The following is a 22,488-nucleotide window of genomic DNA, read 5'->3' as shown; positions in this document are numbered from 1 at the left end:
AAGCAAGGGAAGGGAATACATAGTGCTACCACTTCCCAGTGGAGTTGGAGATGCAGTGGTGGGGAGACAGAAACCTGAACCAGGAATCAGGAGGCTTGGGTTGGGATCTGGCTTGTCTACTAGTCAGGAAATCCTTTAAAATAAGGATAACCTCTCTGTCTACCTACTAGGAGTTGAACTAATAGGCTAAATCTGGGATCTTATCCTGGAGTCAGTAGATAGAAGTCAGAGGTTCTGCGAATTTGGAACAGAAAATTCCATACTTTCGTAACCGCTCACTAAATGCAGCACTTCCTTCGATTGTGAATGTAAGCGGCAGATCAGTAGTAGCAGATGTACCTGAGAGTGTGTGGACCACAGAAGCCGAATGTAGACGTGGGATCATCTATATTTAGGCCTGTTGTTTCCCAGCTCAAAAGGGATGATCTAAAGGAAAAAGACCATTGAACATGGGGTGGGTGGCCAGCTTCAACTAGTTAATGAAAGAGAAATGTTACTACCTATTTTCTAAATGGGAAAAAGAAAAATGGATCAGTGAGTGCTGCAATCAGGAAGACAATTCCCAGAAGAAAAAAGTGGGGGTGGGGGAACCTTGTCTGTTAGAAGACAGGAGACTCAGACTGTTTAGAAACCTTCCCAGGCCCAACAGGATACGTCAAATGCTGATGAGCTAAGAGTTACATTTAGGAAGTGGAGAAGCGCCTGTCTACACGCGCACGGGTACGTGTGAGCATGTGTGCACTAGTGTGTCTACAACAAGGATTTTCTCTCTTTCCCAGAGTGTTCGTACTGTGGGGCTCCCTGGGACCAGTATAAACTCTGCTCAACCCCCCAGTGCCGCCAGCTTGTCTTGACCTGCCCCGCCTGCCGAGGACAAGGATTCACAGCTTGTTGTGTCACATGTCAAGACAAAGGGAGCAGACAGGCTGCAAGCCCAGCCCAGAGCAGCTTTAAAGAGGAATGCGAGTGTACGGCCCGCCGGCCGCGCGTGCCCAGGGAGCTCTCGCAGCCGGAGCGGCTCCCCGGGGGCCCGGGCCGGGTGTTGGTGGAGAGGGGCCACTCTTAGGTGAGTGTCCCCATCAGCGTTTCCCCAGGCCTTCTCAGAGCTAGGTTTGGGACAGCCACATACCGGAGAACAGCAGGGCTGCAGGAGCAGAGAAACAGAACTTTAGTGCTGCCAGTGCCACCATGGCCAGCTGGTTTCTATGCTGGCCACCTGTCCTTCAGAGGAGGAGGGAAAGGGGAGTTGGGTGCTGACCTCTTACCTGAGACTCAGAAGATGCTCGAACACAGAAAAGGGAGCTGTGTGGGATCCCAGAGCTGCTGAGGGAGAGCGCCTTGAGCATGGTAACCAGGTCGTGCCTTCTCCGTGCCAAGCAGCAGGGCTGGTAGGAGTCTTTTTTCTTTTCTTTTTTTTTTTTTAATTAGCAAACCTGTCGGTTCTGATGGCAAAAATGTGAAAGCTGTGACCCTGGAAGTGGACTAACTCCTCAGAACCAGGTGACATAGGTCAGTCCGTTACCCACCCCTACCCTCCTCTCTTCTCTGCCTGTCTCAGAGCACTAGGCCAGGACCTGCAAACTACGGCATTTGGCACAGCTCCTTTTGTAAATAAAAGTTTTATTGGAAGAGCCACACCCATTCATTTACACAAGACCTATGGCAGGATTAAGTATTCACACAAGAGGCGTTATGGCCTGCAAAGCCTGCAGTATTACAGGTGTACCTCAGAGAGGATGCGGGTCCAATGCCAGACCACAGCGGTGAAGGGAGTCACAGGAATTTTTTGGTTTCCTAGTGCATACAGAAGTTATGCTTACATTATACTGTAGCCTATTAAGTGTGCAGTAGCATTACATCTAAAAAAATGTACATAACCTAATTAAAATTTTTTATTGCTAAAAAATGCTACCATCTGACAAAGAAGGGTTGCAACAAACCTTCAATTTGTAAAAACTGCAGTATCTTCAAAGTGCAGTAAAACAAGGTATATCTGTATTCTCTGGCCCTTTACAAAAAAAACTTACTAACTCTGGTCTAGATCAACAGCTCATCTGATGGAGGAGATAGTTTTAAAGATGTGGCCCCGCCTTCATTTTTGTTGATTTGATTTCTGTGAGCGATTTCCCCATAGTAGCTTCTGCTTCAGCACCCACACTCAGGCTCTTAAGTGTTCTCTTTGAGAGAGTCACATTAGCTTGGTGACACTGACATTTGGGTAGTAGCTTTTAGATGAACACCTCAGGATACCAGACATTCTGTGGGAGGTTATTCAGCACTGTCGTGGTCGTTCCCCAGCCTTCTGGCCAAAATGTCAGGCCCGGGTCCCTGTCTCACAAGTCCCAAGAAACACGTGCGCAGCCGTTCATAGACCAACAGATTTAATATTATATTGCAGTTTCCAGTGATGCAGAATACAGCTGCAATTGTGTTTCAAGGAGAAGCCGAGTGGGGCTGGCCATTCCTGCAGCACGGAGCCGCTCCCGGGCCCGTCTGCAGCCTCAGTAGACACTCCTTCGTGGTGGTGAGGCCCTGGCTCCACCTCTGGTTACCCTGTACTGTCCACATCATTACAGTTCAGTGTACAAGACTTTTCCTTTTTCTTTAAAAGCCTCTCTCTCTGCTCAGTGCTCTGCAGCTTAGTCTGTGATCATCAGCTCTTTGGCCTGTCCTTTATCATAAGATTTGCTGAATCACTCATGAAAATAAATCCCCAAGCAACAGAAATACTACTTTAACTGGCACTGTGGTATATTAAAAGGCACAAGGGCATTGTGGCTTAACATTTTTGCTGGATCCTAAGAGATGCACATGATGTTAAAAAGGGATCCGGCAGAAATGCCAAAATTACATTTTCAGAATAATCATCTTAGGATGTTTTGGCCAGGTTTCCTAATTCTTAAATATCTAGATTTTCTTCACCATTGGCCTTTAGAGGCTTAATTTACAGGCATGAGATTAGCAGTGACTTGTCTAAGAAGCGATGCAACAGGTAGTTGGCGTCTGTAAGCATAAGCCATGATGTACTAGAAAGCTGTCTTTCGTGTTTACTTCATATAAGGCATCGGCCCACTGTACAATAGAGAAAGGTGTTTTCAAGTATTTGGCCATAGGTTGTCACATCCATCATAAGGTTGGCATTTGATAAAGAAAACATTCTTTCTGACTCCAGTATTAATTGTAAATTAATCCCAGATGTTCATAAAGAACACTCAAGGAAATGTTTGTTACCTGGAGTTGGTTTAAAAAAAAAAAAAAGGATCAGTTTTTAAAGTTTAAAATCTCACCAGTGGCTTTTTCTGTTATTTCCTCATATCCAGCATAAGGAATCTCATATGTTTTTTGATTCCTGGCAGGGCTCGTGGCTTCAGTCTTTATTTCTTGAGGGAAAAAAATTGCATTCTTGATCCAGTAATCAATTTGGCAACTTTAATCTTGAGGTTCTTAAAATTTAAAGGAGGGTTAATAAAGAATGATGATCTGTTGTGTTTGCTAAAGAGCTAAGATCAAACTTGTAATAAAATATTTTATAAGGCTTTCAAACCACGTGGAAGAGGGTGCTGTTTGTTCATGTGTTACACGTGTTAAATGCACCTGAAATACCACACAGCAAGGCCGCCGGAACTGGGCTCCTGGGGCTAAGTCACTGCTGCTCTAACATCGTCTTCGGTGAGATCTGCCGGTTCGGGGGCTTCTTAGTTTTTAAATAACAATCAGACTGAACTTCTGTGACTAAAGAAAAACTTCACATTAACCACAGTTTATAAAAATTTCAACTGCAATCACTAGTTAACCTAAAACCTTAGTGCATAAAGAACTGAACCACAACAGTTTTTGTGCCGGCGTTCTGCCTTCCGGCTTCCACTGCAGAGCACAGCTTATCAGTAGAACACGTCCAGTTCAAAGGCGTGGTTGGCACGCGCACACACTAGACGCCACTCCGGCACTTGGGAATGATGGGCCCGGTCAAGTCGGCCAGCCTCCTCTTCCTCACTGGAAAGGAATGGAGATGACTCGTGAGCCGGCTCTCCCTGTGCACCAGGAGCCACCAGTGTGACTCTGAGCACTGGGAAGCTTCTCCCCAACTTTGTTAGCGAAGTCTGAAGTCTTGTTTTTAAAGGAGAGTTTGCGATCATTCACTGAGGAGGGTCTGTAGTGGTGTGGATTTGTTCATAAATCATGTCTAAACCACTGGCCACACAGGTATAATAAGACCCACTTTATCCAACTCCGCTGTTTTCCTTTGTGTAGAGAGGCCCTGGAGTTGAAGATCCTTATTCCGGTTCAGATAAGAGTTAAGTTCAGCCGATCTTAATGAGACTAGGGTCTTAACCTGTTAGGAACATTTCCTGCAGCTCTTTCTCAGAGCTCCTGGCCTGCCTGTGTAAACAACAGAGTCCCCCCTGAAGATGACCCTGCATTATCTGCGTCCCCTTATGGTTAACCTATGGTTTCCCCAGGGGCAAGACAATATAAGCTCAAACACTGTTCATATAACAAAGTTGAATGTCGTAAAGAGGAAAGCATTAGGCAGAGGGTTGCAGGCTGGGGTCATTAGCTCACAGGATGGCTGGGGATGGTTGGCGGGAAGCATTGGGCAGGGGTAGGGGTGGGGGTGTCCCCTTTGTTGTAATAAGGGAGAGTTGAAAACAAAATAGTGTCTGAAGATGAAAACCAGGCAGCAAGCTAGATCAGCCACAGAGAAAGTTCATTCAGAGAGCCTGTAGGTGGCAGTCAAGGGGGTTGCTGGTGTGGCTGAGACAGGAAGCTACTGTGAGAGGAAGAAAGTCTGTCTATACTTAGATGCCTTCCAGTTCTCGAGATGAGCAGGTAGACCTCAGATCCATGTTTATGAGCTACAACAAGAACTGAATGGACTTATCTGTGACACTGAGCATACAAAGCAGAACCGCCAGGAAGGTGCGTTACTCTGGTTGTGGCTAAGAGCTGGCGGGGAGGGACGCAGGGTACATGGGCAGCCCAGTCTGGGGCTTAGAGTTCAGGCTTTGCCTGAGCACCTCACCTTCCCCTCCACCCACCTCAAAAGAATAATTAATGCAAACCAGTGGGCAGTCTCCTGGAAAGAAGATTCCTGGAGACCATTAGAATGTCCAACAGCTTGAGAGAAGATGTTGGGGAACAAAACCCAAAGCCCAGAGAGCAGAAGAGGTTTGCCTGAAGCAACCAGAGGGTTTACATGAGCCAGGCTTCGAAGCATCTCCACATTAGCTGTGCAGCATTACTAAACTCCATTTACACCCAACCCCTCACTGGAGCCGCTCCAGCAGTTCTGGACTCAGTGTTGCTGCTTCCATGTTGTGGATGAGGAAAGTATGGCAGGGAGGGTCCATTTCTTGCTCAAAGCAATTCAGCTGGTACCAGACGGAACCAAGGCTTGTGACTCATCTTGAGCCTCGGTCCAGCGCCTGCCTCAGTACAATCCACCCCTGCCTATGTAGGCCTCCCATATCCACATCGCATCTGGTTCTTACAAGATTAGCTCCTTTTCCCTGGAGAAGAGAAGGGAGCCAGGGTCCCTGAGAGCGAGCGGCAGAGGCAGGACTGGAACCCGAGACCCCAGCATGTGGCTCGAGGTACAGAAAGGGATCCTGTGGTTTTCTCCCCTACATGCCCTCATTATGTACGTGGGGCTGCAACTGTCCAGGGTCTCCCCCCACCCCCCGCCACATTGGCTTTTACAGAGACTGCATGGGGAGAAGGGAAAGTCATCCACTTAACTCAGGCACTAATTTTCCCCATTTTAATAATGAAGGAAATTGAGGCTGAGAGAGGGAAGTAACTTGTCTCAAGTCACAGTGAATAAAGAAATGGGAGCAGAACCCAGGTCTCCCAATATCCTCCTCCAAGTCCAACCTGCTTTTTACTTTCAGTCAAACTCGGCCGTGTTGCTTATTGCAACTACCACAGACTGGTTTCTTGTCAGAGCCGGAAGGAATCTTGAGTCACCTGGACCAACCTCCATCCTCCTTGAGCGACCTCCGCCACTTCCCGCCAAGCTTTACACCTCCATTCTGTCTCTGGGGAGCATTTTATATTCCTTTATATTCAACAGCATTTACTGAGTGCTACGATGTGCCAAGGACCAGAAATAAACGACACAGCTTAACAGGAGACCAAGATACACCTACATGAAGTTTGATAAAATATCCCAAGTACCCTGGTCAATCTCTAGCATGAGAGGCACAGTGACCGGTCAGATCTTCTGGGGATGGCAGGTGACGTACTGGCTGAATCTTAAATGATAAAGGGATGAATGGTGGGAAAGTACTGAGAACATTAGGAGGCCCCTGAAGGGAGGGTTTTGCCTGTGTCACTAGGAAGCACTCAAGCTACCTGGACCAGTTGGTACTAATATGGCAAGAAAATGGCTTGTCGGGGTGTCAAGAGATGAGTTTGACAGGGCCTTGCCCGGAGAGGAGGAGGACAGCACAGTTTCCGGGACCAGGCTGCTGGTTCCAGTCCCACTCTGCCCACTGACAGTGGGTAACCTTACCTACTTCTCAAGGCCTCTGTTTCCTTCCTGTAGAATGAGGATAATAATGGCACCTGCCTCACCCAGTCGCTGGGAACATCACAGGAGTACAGCTGAAGTGTTTAGCGCAGTGCCTGGCACACAGGAAGCGCCATGCAAGTATCCGCTATGATTACTAAGGGACTGATAAGCCATGTCAAGGAGTCTCACCTGACAGCAGTGGGAATACAGAAAGGGTTCTAAGCAGAGTGGTGAGGCAAGCTTTGGGTTGAGCGCTGTGAGAGATGCCCACCCCTGGAGGAGCTGGAGGACGCTGGGTGTTGCAGGACGCCAGGCTGAGGGCTGGGCAAGAGGCAGAGCAAGGCGGATGGTGAGGAGGTGGCTGGCTGGGCTGGGGGCAGCGCATAGAGAGAGGTGAAGATTTGAAGATTGGCCTGAATGACCGTGAGGAAAGTAGTGCCCTTTCCCAAGATGGTGTTCAGGGGAGATGATGAAACTGATTTAGGGCGTGTGTGCTGTGTCTGGGGTGCCTGTTAGAAAGCTCTACTCTGAGAACGTAGTAAAAGAGTGACTTTCCCAGGATGGGATGTCTTCTGCTTTTAAACAGGTTCCTGCCTCCTCTCCCCACCCCAACACAGAGCACTGTCTCAACCTGGAGGCAGCCATTCAGATTTCATTAAGTGGAGGGAGCTTCAGTGGCAGGTTTACAGGACCCGAGCATCAGCCTGGCTCTCAGCTATAAATAGTGTGGAAACAGGAGTCATCTGAGGTATCACTGTGGGAAAACAGAGATGGGGATCCTCGTCTCCTCCCTGACACCCCCTCACCCTGGTGCCCTGCTCTCCCCCACAGAACTCTCTGTTAAGAGCCCAGTGCACAGGGTGGAAAGGACCAAAGACGCACCTGTCAGGATGGCCCTGGGCAGGCCATCTGTCTGCAGAGGCACTAGCTGACCCACAGCCTTGAAGACTAAATGTCTCCCAAGGAGGAGCCCACCTGCCTCTCAGGCAGGCAAAGCCCAGGCACCAGCACAGAGGCGGGCTGGAGTGAGGAGGAAACCAGAGAAGCCCGTTCTGCTCCACACAGAGCTTGCTTCCTGCTGCCGGCCTGCAGCAGCGGTCACTGGAACAACCCTGGAGGCTGGGCAGGGGCTGGCAGGAGGCTTTTGTGACAAACATACTCAGCTGGCAAACATGGAAACCTGCCTGCTTTATCAGAGCATCAAGGGCAGGATGAAAATATGGTGCTGGGGTAAAAAGTCAGGATTTCTCTTTTGCAGGAGGACGCTGAAGCACTATCAGAAGCGTTTCTGTCACAAAAATTAGCAGGTGGGCACAAATTTGCTTTTAAAGCTAGAAATCCTACTTCAACTAGTACTCTGGATGTTGTATGCAGTCACTTAGACGGTTCTGCTCTAATTTCTTCTGTGGGAAACCCCAAGAGAACAGCTGCACAGTTCCCTGGGGGTAACCCAGAAGCCCATTTTAATCACCTGTCATTCTTGTCCAGGAAACTGCCATGGTCCCACTTCCCACCTGCTTTCATCACCAAACTCCTTGGCATTTAAAAAGCCTCTGGCTCACAGCCTCCCACTCCTACCCAGCCCCACTCCCGTAGACGCCCACATGCCTGTCCGTCGTCCTGCCTTTGCCCACGCTGTCCCCGCTGCTGGAATGCCCTCCCTCCCTTCTCTGTGAGCTCCTGTTTTTCCTCCCAGCTCTAACTCCGTGTAATAGTTCCTCAGTCCTTTTGGATCTTTGTCTCTTACATCCCGCATACTAGATCCTACCGCCTTGTCTTTGCCCATGCCAAGCACCCCCGCCAGGAATGCCCTCTGACCTTCTGTACAACCTATCTCTTCCTTTCAAGGCTGATTCAGGGCCCACCCACACCAGGATGCTTGGCTTAACCGGTCTCCGTCCTCACAGATCATTTCCTCCCTTTGATATAGTTTGTAGGCATTCTTGAATTTGAGGGCACATCTTTGAGTCTTTTCTCCCCTAAAAGGCTGTAAGTTTCTTGAGTCAGGGAGCTAGCTTTCTGCTACCCTTACATCACTTCGCACAGTCCGGGGTGCACAAAAGATGCTCCCAAAGTGCTCAATGTAACTAACAACGGGTGTGACTTGACTGAGCCACCGTCTGGAAAGGCAGTCCCTCCCAGGCCTCAGCTCCTCCATAACAGAATGGGAGTGAGAAGCCTGGTGCCCCGTCCAGCTCTGGCACGCCGGGCTCCTGCTTAACCTTAGCAAGTCCCTGGTGATAAGAAGTGGGCTGGATTTTGGAATCACAGACTCTCAGGACAGAGAGTCCTCAAGGACCATTTCATGTAGCCTCCAGCTGTTCCTGGTGTCCCCTACAGCACCCCTGATCTCTAGTCATCTGGAAACTTCTGTCCCTAGAAAGAAGTCCTCCAAACCATCTTGCCACTGGGAGACCAAAGCTGGATTAGCCCTGAGGGACTCAAAAGAAACTTAATCTAAGCTAGGAGAAGAAACAAAAAAAGTGAGGTTACTAGGTATCAGAATAGAACTCCAGGCTTTTAAGTGCTGGTTCTGCAGCCAGATCACAGCAGGGCTGAGAATCTAGATTGCGGGGCTCACTCAGCAATTCAGTGTGGCTATCACCTCTGTTACACAGAAATAATTCTTATTTGTTTGTGTTTGCTTTCATTTTATTTCAAATAAGGACACTTCAGATAAACCAGGACACATGGTGTGGCTTCTTGTTGTCGTTTGTTTGATGGATGGACTTTTTTGGACCAGCAGCTCTAGAAAAAAGTGGCACTTGGAGGAAGCAGTGAGTGTGCAGCCTCTGGGCTATGATTCCTTAAGAGCAGGAACCTATACTTGCAACCCAGGGCCCTCCAGGACTTTGACAGATGTTTGTTGAACTAACTCAATCTAAAGCGTGTGTGTGCATGTGTAGCTCTGTGGTTAACCACACAGAGGTTCTGAGAGTACCTGCCTTGTGCACACACACCTACACACCCATCCCCATTCTTCTAGGCTTTCCTAGAAGAATGAGGATTCACCTGGCCTCAGATTCATCAGCAGGAAGTGACATACTTGAACCCTGAGATATGCTTTAGTATTAAGCTCCTTGCATTTTACTGAGTGTTACAAACAAACAAACAAAAAACATATTTAGAGCAGGTTTGAATTTGATGAAAAACTCACTGAAGACACTGTCCTTTGGAAACATAGTTATTTCATAATTCAACCCCAGAAAGAAGATTTCTTCTTTTAAAAAAAAAACCATTATGCTTCCTTCTCTTCTAAGAATAACGTAAACTGCTTTGTCTTCCTCCCACCTTGATTCTAGGATACTCACAGCTGAATGTAATGATCAATTAGGTTAACAGACCTACTCCTGTTTTTGTTTTTTCTCTTATTTTCCTACAGCCTTATCAGACATACACCTCTTCGGACACAAGTTCTTTTGGCAGCCAGCAGGAATACATATAACAAACTATCCCTAGAGCCTGACAACCATTGGCATCTGGAAGTGAGTCAGTGACTGGTCTCCCTTTTTGTTCAACTGACTTGTATTTCTACTCAGTGCTTGCTCACAAGAAAGATTATGACATTTTCTTTCGTTTTTTAAAGAAAAAATACAAACTATGCCTTTAACTGATATTAAATCAATTGTAACCTGTCTTCCTTAACTATGAAGTCAACATTTCCAATCTCCTTTTTAAAAGCAACCTGAAGTCTCCCAGGCTTGGGGTGTGGATGGGAGGACTGGTTGGTGGATTTGGGGTCTGGGGCTAGAGCCAGGCTGTATGATCTGGAGAGGACTCTGGGCTCCCAAAAGAGGGTTCAGAAGAGGAAGAGGCTCAAGGCTGGCTTTGTGGCCCCAATGTTTCATTTCGCTCAGCTAACACGCTGAGGGTGCGCTCTGGGGCCAGCCCTGGGCTGGAGGAGGGCCCGGCCTCAGCGCCTGCAGGCAGGGCGCCCACGTCTAGGGAGAGGTCTGGGGAGGAGGCAAGGGGCAAACACCAAAAACAAGGATGAAAGCGAAGTGAGAACCGGAAGTCAGGCCCAACAAGAGGACTCCCTCGGGGAAGGCGGCAGTGGAATCTCCCCTGCCATACCTCCCAAGACAGATAGAAAGAACGGCCGGCAGGTGGGCAGGGGGCACATCTACTCACCAAGGTCGTTGTTGTTCATCATTGCGTTGGACGCCCGCAGCCGGGGCCCCTGCTGGGTGAAGTGGTAGCCGAATTTGAGAAGCGTTGCGTTTTTTTCCAACATGCTCACGATCTCCATTTCCACTTTGTTGCCCAGGGGCTGGCTCTTTGATCAAGAAAAGAACAACAGTCACCTCTCCTTCGTTCGTGCAGCACCTAAACCTCCTCTACAGGCAGAAATGCCGAGTGGTGGGCGGGGATTTTAACACCTCCCCGCCCCGCCCACTCAGAGCGCAGGGAATTGGAAGTTTGGAGAAGGCGAAGGGTCACGCAGCCAGGAGCAGCGAACGAGCTGGGATTCAAACCCAGGGCCGCTGGACTCCAGGGACAGATCTTCCCACTGCCCCACAGCCGCCTTCCTAGAATACTTGAGCAGGAAGGACTTTCATATCATCTCGTCTCAAGGAGATTTAAAAATCCTTCCGCCCAGTCTAACCCCCCATGCTAATTAAATCGGAATTGCTGGTTGCGGTCCTCAGGTGTCTGTGGTTTTGAAAACTCCCCAGGTGATTCCAATACACAGCCAGGTTTGCTCACCAGTCATTCTGACTCATTTCTATAAATGAAGAAACGGAGGCCCAGAGAGGAAAGAGGATGTGCCCAACTCACACAGTAACAAGGGACTGCCAGAGTTAGCCTCCTAAAGCCTCACTCTGATCATGTTAGTGCCCTGTGGCCAGTTCTACAGTGATCATCTGACAGAGGTGGAAAGAAAGGAAAGGAAGACGTGAGCATACACAGTGTTGGGAAGGATATGATAAGGACATTCATCAGTCTCATTTATAATAGAGGGAATAAAAGGGAAACAAACATTCAGCAAGAGGGAGTTGCTCAAATAAATGATGGTTCAGCTTTACAGTAGAACACAGGCAGCTGTACAATGATGATGCGAATCTTTGGTCCCAGGCCTGGAAAGATGGCCATGAAACCATATTGAGTAGACAAAGCCTAGTGACAAAAGGGGTCATATTTATGTAGTTACCTACATTTCCCATACACATACACGTGCACTGAAAAGGCCTGGGAGCATACTGGTGGTGGTGGGATTTTGTTTTCATCTTTATATCTTATTGTATTGAGTTTTCTGTTACCATGTCTAATAAGATAAACAAATAAACATAATCTTAAAGAGATTTGAAAAGACATAGAAGGCGGGCTAACATCATACTTAATGATTAAAGACCTTCTCCCCACCCAGAGCAGGAACAAGACAAGGGTGTCCACTTTCACCAGCATTGCTGTGGAGGTTGTAGCCAGGACGACTAAACGAAGAAGAGAAATAAAAGGCATCCATATTGGAAAGGAAGAAGAAAAACTACTTCTACTTTCAGATGACACAATACTGTATCTCAAACATCCTAAGGAGTCCACGGAAAACTATTAGAGCTAATAAACGAGTTCAGCAAGGTCGCAGAGTACAAGATCAATACCCAAAACCCAGCTGTGTTTCTATGCACTAGCAATGAGCAGCCCAAAAATGAAATTAAGACAATTCCATTTACAATAACATAAAAATACTTAGGAATAAATTTAATAAAAGAATTAAAGACTTACACTCTGAAAACTATAAAATAGCATTGTATATTAAAGAAGATTTGAATAAATGTAAAAACATCCCATGTTTTTGGATCAGAAGTCTTAATATTGCTCAGATGGCAATACTCCCAAATGGATCTAAAGAAGCAGCAAACGGAAACACACAACCACCTCCAATGACTCCCCCCTGCCAATAACTGCTGCCATCTATTGAGAGCTTACTGTGTTCCCAATGCCCTGTGCCCAACTTGTAGGGTCTCAGTTCATTCAATAACCCAACAGGATTATTGGATTAAGCCCCGCCTCCTCCTCAGCCCCACACTCAGTGCCCTGCACAGTTAAGTCCCCGCTCGCCTTTCCTCTCTCAGTCCTTACTCAGCCTGTTTACCCAAGGGATGGGGATCTGGTACCTGGTACCTGCTGCCGGGAGAGGTTTGCTTCTAAAAGTTTACGTGCCCCCCGCCTCCATGTGGAACATGCCCCTACCCTCCCGTGCCTACCTGTTGATGTGTCCTTAGTGCTTTAATACCCATCGCAAATGCCCCCTCCTCCACAAGGCCTTTCCTGATCCTTACCCCTGAAGACCATCTTTCCCCACTCAGCACTCAAGTGATACATTGTGTGTCCCCCTCTACTCCTGACCCAGTCCATCTGCATTATTTGGGTCACCTGCCTCCATATCTGTCTGTCCAACAAGACCTGTGTTGGTTAGTACAGCAGCCACTAGCCACATGTGGCTCTTTAAAATTTTTTAATTGACATAACATTATATTAGTTTAAGGTGTACAATATAACTATCCGATATTTGTATACATTGTGAAATGATCACCACAATAGGCCTAGTTAACATCAGGCCCTATACATAGTTACAAAAAAAAGTGGTTTTTTTCTTATGATGAGGACTTTTAAGATGTTCTCTCCTAGCAACTTACAAATATTGCAATACAGTATTATTACCTATAGTCATCATGCTGTGCATCATACTCCCATGCCTTATTTATTACTGGAAGTTTACACCCTTTGACCTCCTTCACCCATTTCACCCACCCCTTCCCCCCCCACCTCTGGTAATCACCAATCTGTTCTCTGTAAGATTGGTTAGTTTTTTTCTTTTGTCTTAGATTCCACACATAAGTGAGATCATATGATATCTGTCTTTCTCTGACTTATTTCACTTCACATAATGCCCTCTAGGCCCATCCATGTTGTCACAAATGGCAAGATTTCATAATTTTTTAATGACAAATAGATTCCATTGTATATACCACATTTGCTTTATCCATTCATCCATCAATGAACACTTAGGTTGTTTCCATTTCTTGGCTATTGTAAATAATGCTGCAATGAAATGGGGATACATATATATTTTTTGAATTAGTGTTTTCATTTTCTTTGGATAAATACCCAGAAGTGAAATTGCTAGATCACATGGTAGTTCTATTTTTAATTTTTTTGAGGAACAGCCATACTGTTTTCCATAATGGGTTCATCCATTTATATTCCCACCGATGGCGCACACAGGGTTCCCAATTCACCACATCCTCACCAATGCTTGTTATTTCTTGTCTTTTTAAGAACAGCCATTTTAACAGGTGTGAGGGGATATCTTACTGTGGTTTGATTTGCATTACTCTGATGATTGGTGATACTGAGCAACTTTTTATGTACCTGTTGGCCAGCTGTGTCTTCTTTGGAAAAATGTCTATTCAGTTCTTCTGCTCAATTTTTAATCAGATTTTTTAAAACTTTAAACTTAAAAAATCCTTAAATTTAAAAAATGAAATTAAATAAAATTTACATGGAATCTAAAAAATAATACAAATGAATGTATATAGCAAAACAGAAACAGACTCAGAGATATGGAAAACAAACTAGTGGTTACCAGTGGGGAGAGGGAAGTGGGAGGGGCAAGATAGGGGTAGGGAATTAAGAGGTACAAACTACTATGTATAAAATAGATAAGCAACAAGGGTATATTGTATAGCACAGGGAACTATAGCCATTGTCTCATAATAACTTTTAAAGGAGTATAGTCTATAAAAATACAGAATAACTACGTTATACACCTGACACTAATATAATATTGTAAATCAACTATACTTCAATTAAAAAAACTGAAACATTAAGTAAAATGTAAAATTCAGTTCCTCAGTTCATTAGCCACATTTGAAGTGTACAATAGCCACTGGCTAGTAGCTACCATATTGGTCAGTGCAGATACAAAACATTCTAGTCATCACAGAAAGTTCTGTGATGACAGGATGGTGCTACCCTAGATCATGAGTCCTTGGAGAGAACACAGAACCCTGTATCTCTAGGTCAAGGTCAAGGAATTGAATTGAATGGAAGAAATAGGAACATGATTAGTGCAAAACAACACAGGGGGATGGACAAAAATACAGCAGCCTAACAGCCAAAGGGATGCTTATGGAACCGCATGCTTGTTGAGACGCTATTGAGACTCCAGACAGAGAACTCCTCCCAGGTATTATGAGTTCACCAGAGCTTGTCTAGGTTCAGATGGGGCTCAGACTGCTGGCTAAGGCAGGAGGAGAAACGATAGTGAGATTCCACCAGCCCATCTGGCAAGGCTCCTGAAAGTGCTGGAAAGAGCTCAGGTCTGTCCTCAGAGGCCCCAGCACAGCCCTGGGCTCTGGCCGATTTGGCCTGGCAGACGACCGACCATCTGAGACCCCAGTAAGGAAATGGCAGGTCCCCCGTCCACCCCATTTAGCAGGAAGCCTGGCCTCTCCTTGACATCACTTGCTGGGAAAGCTCTCCTAGAACTCATGCAACTTAATAACAACAACAACAAAAAAACCCAAACAATCCAATCCAAAAATGAGCAGAAACCTAAAAAAGCAATTCTCCAATGAAGAGATACAAATGGCCAATAGGCATATGAAAAAATGCTCAATATTGCTAATTATCAGAGAATGGCAAATCAAAACTACAATGAGGTATCATCTCATACCAGTCAGAATGGCCATCACTCAGAAGTCCATAAACGATAAATGCTGGAGAGGGTGTGGAGAAAAGGGAACCCTACTACACTGCTGGTGGGAATGCAGTTTGGTGCAGCCATTATGGAAAACAGAATGGAGATTCCTCAAAAAACTAAAAATAGACCTACCATATGAGATCCAGCAATCCCATTCCAGGGCATATATCCAGAGGAAGCTCTAATTCTAAAAGATACATGCACCCTAATGTTCATAGCAGCACTATTTACAATAGTCAAGACGTGGAAACAACCTAAATGTCCACTGACAGATGACTAGATAAACAAGTTGTGGTATATTCATACAATGGAATACTACTCAGACATAAAAAGAATAAAATAATGCCATTTGCAGCAAAATGGATGGACCTGGAGACTGTAATTCTATGTGAAGAAAGCCAGAAAGAGAAAGAAAAATACCATATGATATCATTCATATGTGGAATCTAAAAGAAGAAAAAAGAAGACACTAATGAACTTATCTACAAAACAGAAACAGACTCACAGACATAGAAAACAAACTTATGGTTACTGGGGGGAAAGGGGAGTGGGAAGGGACAAATTGGGAGTTTGAGATTTGCAAATAGTAACTACCATATATAAAATAGATAAACAATGTTTCTTCTGTATGGCACAGGAGACTATATTCAATATCTTGTTATAACCTATAATGAAAAAGAATATGAAAACGAATACATGTATATATATGAATGACTGAAACATTACATTGTACACCAGAAGCTAACACACTGTAAACTGACTACATTTCAATTAAAAAAATAAAATACCACCCCCCCTCAAAACACATACACACACACACACAAAATAAAATACACATACACACAAACAACTCTGGTCTCTTAATTTTTCAAATAGCATTTAGTGGTCACTGTGTGCTAGGCACACCATAAGCACTTTACATAAGCTAAGTCAGTTTCTCCTCCCTGTGAACCTATGGAATATGTAGTATTCTTACAACTTTCATCTTACAGATGAGGAACATGAACAGAGATACTAAGAAATTTCCCCCAAATCACAGAGCTACTCAGTTTCAGAACCAGGATTTGAATGTGGGTAGTTTGCTCTGGAGCCTGTGCGAGTTCCCATCTCACTCGGGTGCCTCAGAGGGAGCTCAGAAGGCAGAAGTAGGGCTGATGAGAGGAGCTACAGGCAGACGGAGCTGCTCAGTGTGCAGACTGAGGTCTCATCATTGCCAGCGTCGGGTAAAGTAGCGGACTGTCCGTCCCTGCAGGTTTGCGAACAGACGGGCCGCGTCTTGTAAGGGTCTCCTAGACATCCTTACGAATGGGGACACTTAGGCTCCGTGACCTTTAAGGCCTCCGGGGCCTGCATCCTGTACATCTATGAATAGCTTGCTCGGATGGCATAAAAAGTTAGGAGGCAACCTTGACAGTGTGTGGAAGGCAATTAGGAGCCCCTTGGGGAGAGACTGGGGTGGTGGGGGTCACACCAGGACTGGCAACACAGACTGCCAGCAGAGCCAGGGAGGGGGGTTGGGAAAGAACTCCTGCCCCACTTCAGATGTGCTTGAGATTTAAATAAATCATTTGTGAATAAATATAATTTCATTATTAAAAGTTCTAGTGATACATAGAGAACTATATTCAATATCTTGTAATAACATATAATGAAAAAGAATATATATAACTGAATCACTATGCTGTACACTAGAAACTAACAGAACATTGTAAATCAACTCTATTTCCATTAAAAAAATTCTAGTGATACTAAAGCAGATGGAGTAAAATGAGTGTCCCTTCGCATCATTTATCCCCAGTCCTACCTTCTTTCCACACAAGTAACCTCCATGGCCAATGGGGTGTGTTCCTATGGATTTTTTTCTATGAAGTATGTAACAAAAATAAATATTTTTCTTATTTTAACTTTTTTTTTCTTAATGGAGTCATACTACACATATTGTTCTGCAACTTGTCTTTTTCATTTAATGTTTTCCACAGATCTTACCAAGTCAGCACACAAAACTACCTTATTCCTTTTAACAGCTTCATGGGATGCCCTGGTAGAGATGGATATTTCGTTTGCTTCCAGTTTTCCTTGTTACTAATAATGCAGAAATGGGCTTTGCAGGGGAGGGAAGAGGATTCTTCAGGCTGAATGTGGAGATACAGAATGGGTGGGCTGAAAGACTTTTGAATTAAAAGTGTGACTGCCCTACCAGAAGGACACAGATGCTGACGTGCCCTGCAGGAGTGTAGGACAGCTCTCGCTCCCTCAACCTTTACTATAACCACCTGTTATCAATCTGGAGAGAAAATGATCAGATTCACTACTTAAAAAAACAGCCAACCAACGACTCAGGTGGGATTGAGCTGCGACCTGAGCTGGCGGCTCTGAGACCCTCATTCTGGCCAGAGGCACCATGGACGTCAAGAAGCTCACTTGATACATTTCATGGAGCTAATCGTGGCCTTTTCTTTGTGGTCTAGAAGATGTGGACAAGCAGGAACACTTGAAAAAAGCAACAGAAAGGAGCCCTGGGAATTATCTAATCCAACTCCAGAAGTCCCAAACCCTGCAGAGGGGAGCGCACCACCCTTCGAGGTGCCTGCTCCATCCTTGGGCTGCTCTGCTGGTTTGAAAGACCTTTCTGGTCAAATTGCAACAACAGAAAACAATATAGATGATTCTCACTCTGCAAATTAAAATATGCCTGCAAATTCTTTGATATTCTGCCCTTCAAAAGGTAGAGCCAAATTCCCCACCCCTTGAGTGTGGTTGTCCATAGTGACTCACTCCTAATAGGCAGAATACAGAATGCCAACAGACAGAAGTGAATGCCAATGTAGGCTCTATAAAGGGCGTTTGCAGCTTTCTTCTTTCTCTGCCTTGGATCACTCACTCTGGGAGAAGTTAGCTGCCATGTAGTGAGGACACTCAAGCAGCCCTGTGGAGAGGTCCACATGGCAAGGAGCTGAGGCCTCCTGCCAACAGCCATGGAGGGAGCCACATGGAAGCAGTTCCTCCAGCCCTGGTCAGGCCTTCAGACTGCACCTTGACTGCAATCTCCTCAGAGATCTTGGGTTAGATCCATGCAGCCAAACTGCTCCTGGATTCCTGACTCAGAAACTGTGAGTGAAATACATGTTCATTGTTGCTCCAAGCTGTGAAGTTTGTTGTTTTTTTGTTTGTGGGGGGTGGGGGGCGGTGCTGGTATACAGCTGATAGACTCACAGACAATGCTGAGCAAAAATAGCCAGACAAAAAAGAACACATGCATGTGATTCCATGTATATCAACTTTAAGAACAGGCAAAATTCATCTATGGTGATAGAAATCAGAATATGATTGTATTTGCAGGGTACTGATTGGCAAGGGAGCATGAGGGAGACTGCTGGGGTGCTAGAAACGTTCCACATCTTGATCTTGGTGATGATTACACAGCTGTATATAAATGTATAAACCCATTGAGAAGTCCACTTAAGATGTATTTGCTTTACTATATGTAAGTTACACTTCAATAAAAAGTAAACATAAGTAGGAAAGGAAAGGAAGGAATAAGAGAGGAAGGGAAAGAGGTTAAAAGTTATTCCCTGTACGAACTAGAATCTCTCGGATGTCAGTCCTCCCCACCCCACCTTTCCACCACCAGCCAGGTCTAATCGACAATAGAAATATCTCCTCTCTTTATTGAGAGAAGACCATGTGCCAGGTACTGATTAAGGGATCAACACATCAAGCCCTCTCACAACCCTATTCGGGGAGTACGAATATCATCCTCATTTTATAGGTGAGGAAACTGAGGCAAGGGTACATTAGTGCCTTTCACCAATTACACAACAAGAACACACCAAGCTGGTGCTAAGCTGGGTCAACTTGATCCCTTGTTTGCCTTCAAGTGTCAGAGATTTGAAGCCAGGGAGACCCCATATCTGTCCATCTCCAACCTGGAAAGCTCCTGGCTTTTTGGAACAGAGTACAGCCTCCAGTGGGGACCTGACATGGTGCAAGATGCACTATCATAAATCTTTATTCTGATTTCATTCTGATCCGCGTAGGGAAAAGGTTTTCTCTACGTCATTTCCACTGACTTTATCTCATCTTTCTCTGAGAAGTGAGGTCAGTAAAGGAACATAATTGATATTTAGAGGGATAGTGATACATGCCCGTCCTCTTGGGAGGCTGAATATTTCCAGTCTGAAATACTTCAATTCAAAATGAGACTACAGAAACAAAAATTATGTGCAGACAAGAGCTGCTGCTTAGAAGCTAAAAGTAAAAGGAACAAAACAGAGAACACAATTGGTCTTGCTCTCTTGGTTTTCAAGAGTCTGTTTTCTTCTATCTTGCAAAACCAGCAGCCACATTCAGCCTCATTTAAAAACCAGTTAGCCAGCTGCCATGAGTGTGGAATCTAAAATTAAGGGGTGTCACCATGAGTGAAAACCTTCAGGATCCTATTCCAGCATAGCTTTTGTTCTCTTTCTAAATTTATTTCCACTAGGACAATAATCCAATCTGGAAAAGAAGAAACACAATCTACACTTCCTTTATTTTCTTTCAAAAATACTAAGCACATCTTCACTGTCAAATATGGGAACAAAATGTGAGAAATCCGGCCAGTTCCCCTCAGATGTTGCACGTATCTCCACTTGGGGAGGGGTCCTGTTTTCAGGCCTCATCTGTGCTGAGAGGCAGGTTGAGTGCCCTGTAGCCCGAGGGCCTGACGGTCCCCTGGAGGGAGCTCTGTGGTGGGGAGGGGTGGGTGAATCAGGAGGGGCAGAGAACCACTGTTTGGATGGGGCTGACTTGGGGTGGGTGTGTCCTGCCTGCGTCCTGGGGACTGAGAGGGTCTCTCCTGTCCATCTGCAAATGAAGCCTGTCTGGAACCAGGATGCCTCAGTTCCAACTCAGCTCTGACACTAACTTGACCCGCAACCTTGTCATGCTCCATCCCTTCTCTGCCCCTGATTTCCCTATCTGTGAAAGGAGGACTGGACTAGATGTTTCTCAGCGCCCCCAGCTGTGGCTCAGGCCCCCCTCCTCTCCCTCCCCAGCCTCTCTGCCGTCCCAGGGCAACTTCAGGGGCAACAGAACATTGCATGGAGGTAAAGAAGGCCTGGCTGAGTAAACAAACAGCCCCAGAGTCCTATTCCTGAATCTGTGTCCTGAGCCAGCCTGCAAGGCTCCGTGTCACCCAGGGCAGAACTCCCCAGGTCCCTTTCTTTGGCCGTATAAGGAGAAAGGACAGAGACTCTGACACAGGTTACAGGCACAAGGGCTGAGGAGAGAGTTGTGGCCTCTCAGTGACTAACCAAGAACAAGGAATAAATCCAACACCACTCACCACCTCCTCTTTGCCACACCCTGCACAGCCCAGTGCTGGGGCCCAGCCTCTGGGGACACTGTGAGAGGCGTGGGTGGCCTTCCCCAAGCCAGGCCAGCAGGGCCCCTCCCCGAGACTGGCCTCAGCCCACTCTCCCCATCCCCTGCCAGACCCCCAGGAACACCTCCCCACAGGCCCCACATCTGGTGGTCAGAGCCCGCCCTGGTCTCTTAGGCCCCGATGCCCTCTTCCCACCCGCAATCCTCTCCCATCCAGCCAGGGACTATCTTTGCAGAGTGTAACTCTGACTGGGGCCGACAGCAGCCCACAGACCACTCTCCCTCCAACTACCCATTCACAGCCCTTTGGAATCCCACTCCCTTTCTGGCTTTCCTCCGGGACTCCTGGTAGTCTAGTTTGGATGGGTTCCATGTTTCCCCTCCCCTTCTCTTTGTTCATGTGGTTCCCTGCACCAGGGATGCCACAGCCTCTATTTCACCCTCAGAGATACTGTCTACTCTACGGGCTTATCTCAAATTCCACCTCCTCCAAGAAGCCCTCCCTGATGCCTGCTCCTGAATGAGATTTCTTCCTGCAGTGACCCACTGTCTGTGGCTTGCTGGAGCACCTGGTTGGACGGTCAACTGTACACTTGTCTGTCTTCTCAGCCAGCGTGGAATCCTGAGAGGGCTGAGCCAGAGCCAGAGCCTCATTCAAACACAGAGCCCAGCATAACCCTCGGCTGTAGTGGGCATCATCCAACACTGAGATGAACGAAAAAAAAGATGCTTCTGGGATGGGGTTGGGGCAGGTGGTGACCAGTGCTCCGGCCTGGCACCAAGGGAAAAGGACAGCTGAGAAAAGCCAAGGCCCACACAAAACTACAGTAGGGTTCAAGGGCCCAGACAGGCACAGCTCATGGACTTTAGAGTCACACAGACCTGGGTTTGAATCTTGCCTCTGTCACTCACTTGCTGTGTGACCTTGGGCAGGTTACATAGCTTGCCTGGGCCTCAGTTTCCTCCTCTACAATGCTGGGGTGGACTGTGACACCCACTCACAAAGTCTTTGTGAGCATTAAATGAGATAATGGATATATGGCACCTGCTCAGTAAATGAACTCTTAGAATAACATGTGAACTCCCTAGGTCACCTTCAGAGTAATTATAAAAGTGAACAGCTTCATAGTTCGCATCTGTTATCTCCTTAGAAGTAGAAATTCTTATTATCCCCATTTTACAAGTGAGGAAACTGAGGCTCGACGAAATGAATGTTCTCACACCAGGGTGTTCAGCCAGGGTGAGGGTGATGGTCAGCACTGGCTCTCTCTCTCTGGGCTCTGGGACAGCAGTGAGAGGGGAGGTGGGCAGCTCGCTCCCTGCCAGCTGCCACCACAGTGACCTGAGGCCAGGGTCATCTCTGGCCAACATTCTGCCCCAGGAATCAGGTTTCAGCTGACGTTGGGTAGACCCTGACTCCCTGCCTGGCTAGGCCTGGAGTCACATGAGTAGCCGATCCCAGAGTCTGGCCCAGCACTGCTGCCAAGCCTGCTACATGCCTTTGTTCCATCTGATCTGCCCCTGCTGCCTGCAATACAGCAGGGTCAGCAGTGGAAGAAAGGGTGGGAGTGATGGAGGCTGGGAATGGGTGATGCAGCAGCAGGCTTGCTGGCATGTGAGAGATCGAAGGAATTCGATGCAGCAAATTCACATGACAGGGCTGCTGCAGGCTCATGTGGCCTCTTTCTAGGAACTAGAAAAAAGTGCCTTCTCTGGGTGAACAAAGCCCCACACCAAGGCTTGGAGAGTAGAATATGCATTGGATATTGCTCCCTGTCATCTCATTGGGCAGTGAAAAACATGCACAACTATCCAGGGCAGCCCTGCTTACCAAGTACCACTGCAGGGTCAAGTTCTGAGCTGGGTATTGGGATACAGAGATGACTCAAACATAGCACCAGCT

General features: G+C 46.5%; 2 protein-coding genes across 17 annotated transcripts in view; one reads left to right on the top strand and one right to left on the bottom strand.

Moving 5' to 3' along the window:
* The window catches only part of TSTD2 (thiosulfate sulfurtransferase like domain containing 2), a 32,906-nt gene extending 20,207 nt beyond the window's left edge, over positions 1–12,699 (top strand). For 4 of the 14 annotated variants that reach the window (XM_031450068.2, XM_031450065.2, XM_031450070.2 and 1 more), the window contains one exon: positions 780–2,601. In XM_031450068.2, coding sequence (XP_031305928.1) covers positions 780–1,066 — 287 coding nt within the window. In that variant the 3' untranslated portion in view covers positions 1,067–2,601. Of the gene's footprint in view, positions 1–779; positions 2,602–5,891; positions 7,822–9,180; positions 10,652–10,781 lie in introns of those variants that run through there. The other 10 variants (XR_010382743.1, XR_010382745.1, XR_010382744.1 and 7 more) reach the window with 10 other exon arrangements.
* The window catches only part of TMOD1 (tropomodulin 1), a 78,047-nt gene continuing 57,919 nt past the window's right edge, over positions 2,361–22,488 (bottom strand). For all 3 annotated transcript variants that reach the window (XM_031450072.2, XM_010995532.3, XM_031450073.2), the window contains exons 9-10: positions 10,646–10,790; positions 2,361–3,993 (exon numbers count right to left, since the gene is read on the bottom strand). In XM_031450072.2, coding sequence (XP_031305932.1) covers positions 3,929–3,993; positions 10,646–10,790 — 210 coding nt within the window. In that variant the 3' untranslated portion in view covers positions 2,361–3,928. The remainder of the gene's footprint in view (positions 3,994–10,645; positions 10,791–22,488) is intronic.

The sequence above is a fragment of the Camelus dromedarius genome, chromosome 10 (genome assembly GCF_036321535.1).
Source record: "Camelus dromedarius isolate mCamDro1 chromosome 10, mCamDro1.pat, whole genome shotgun sequence".
Classification (NCBI taxonomy): Eukaryota; Metazoa; Chordata; class Mammalia; order Artiodactyla; family Camelidae; genus Camelus; species Camelus dromedarius.
This window is presented reverse-complemented; position numbering and strand designations above follow the sequence as displayed.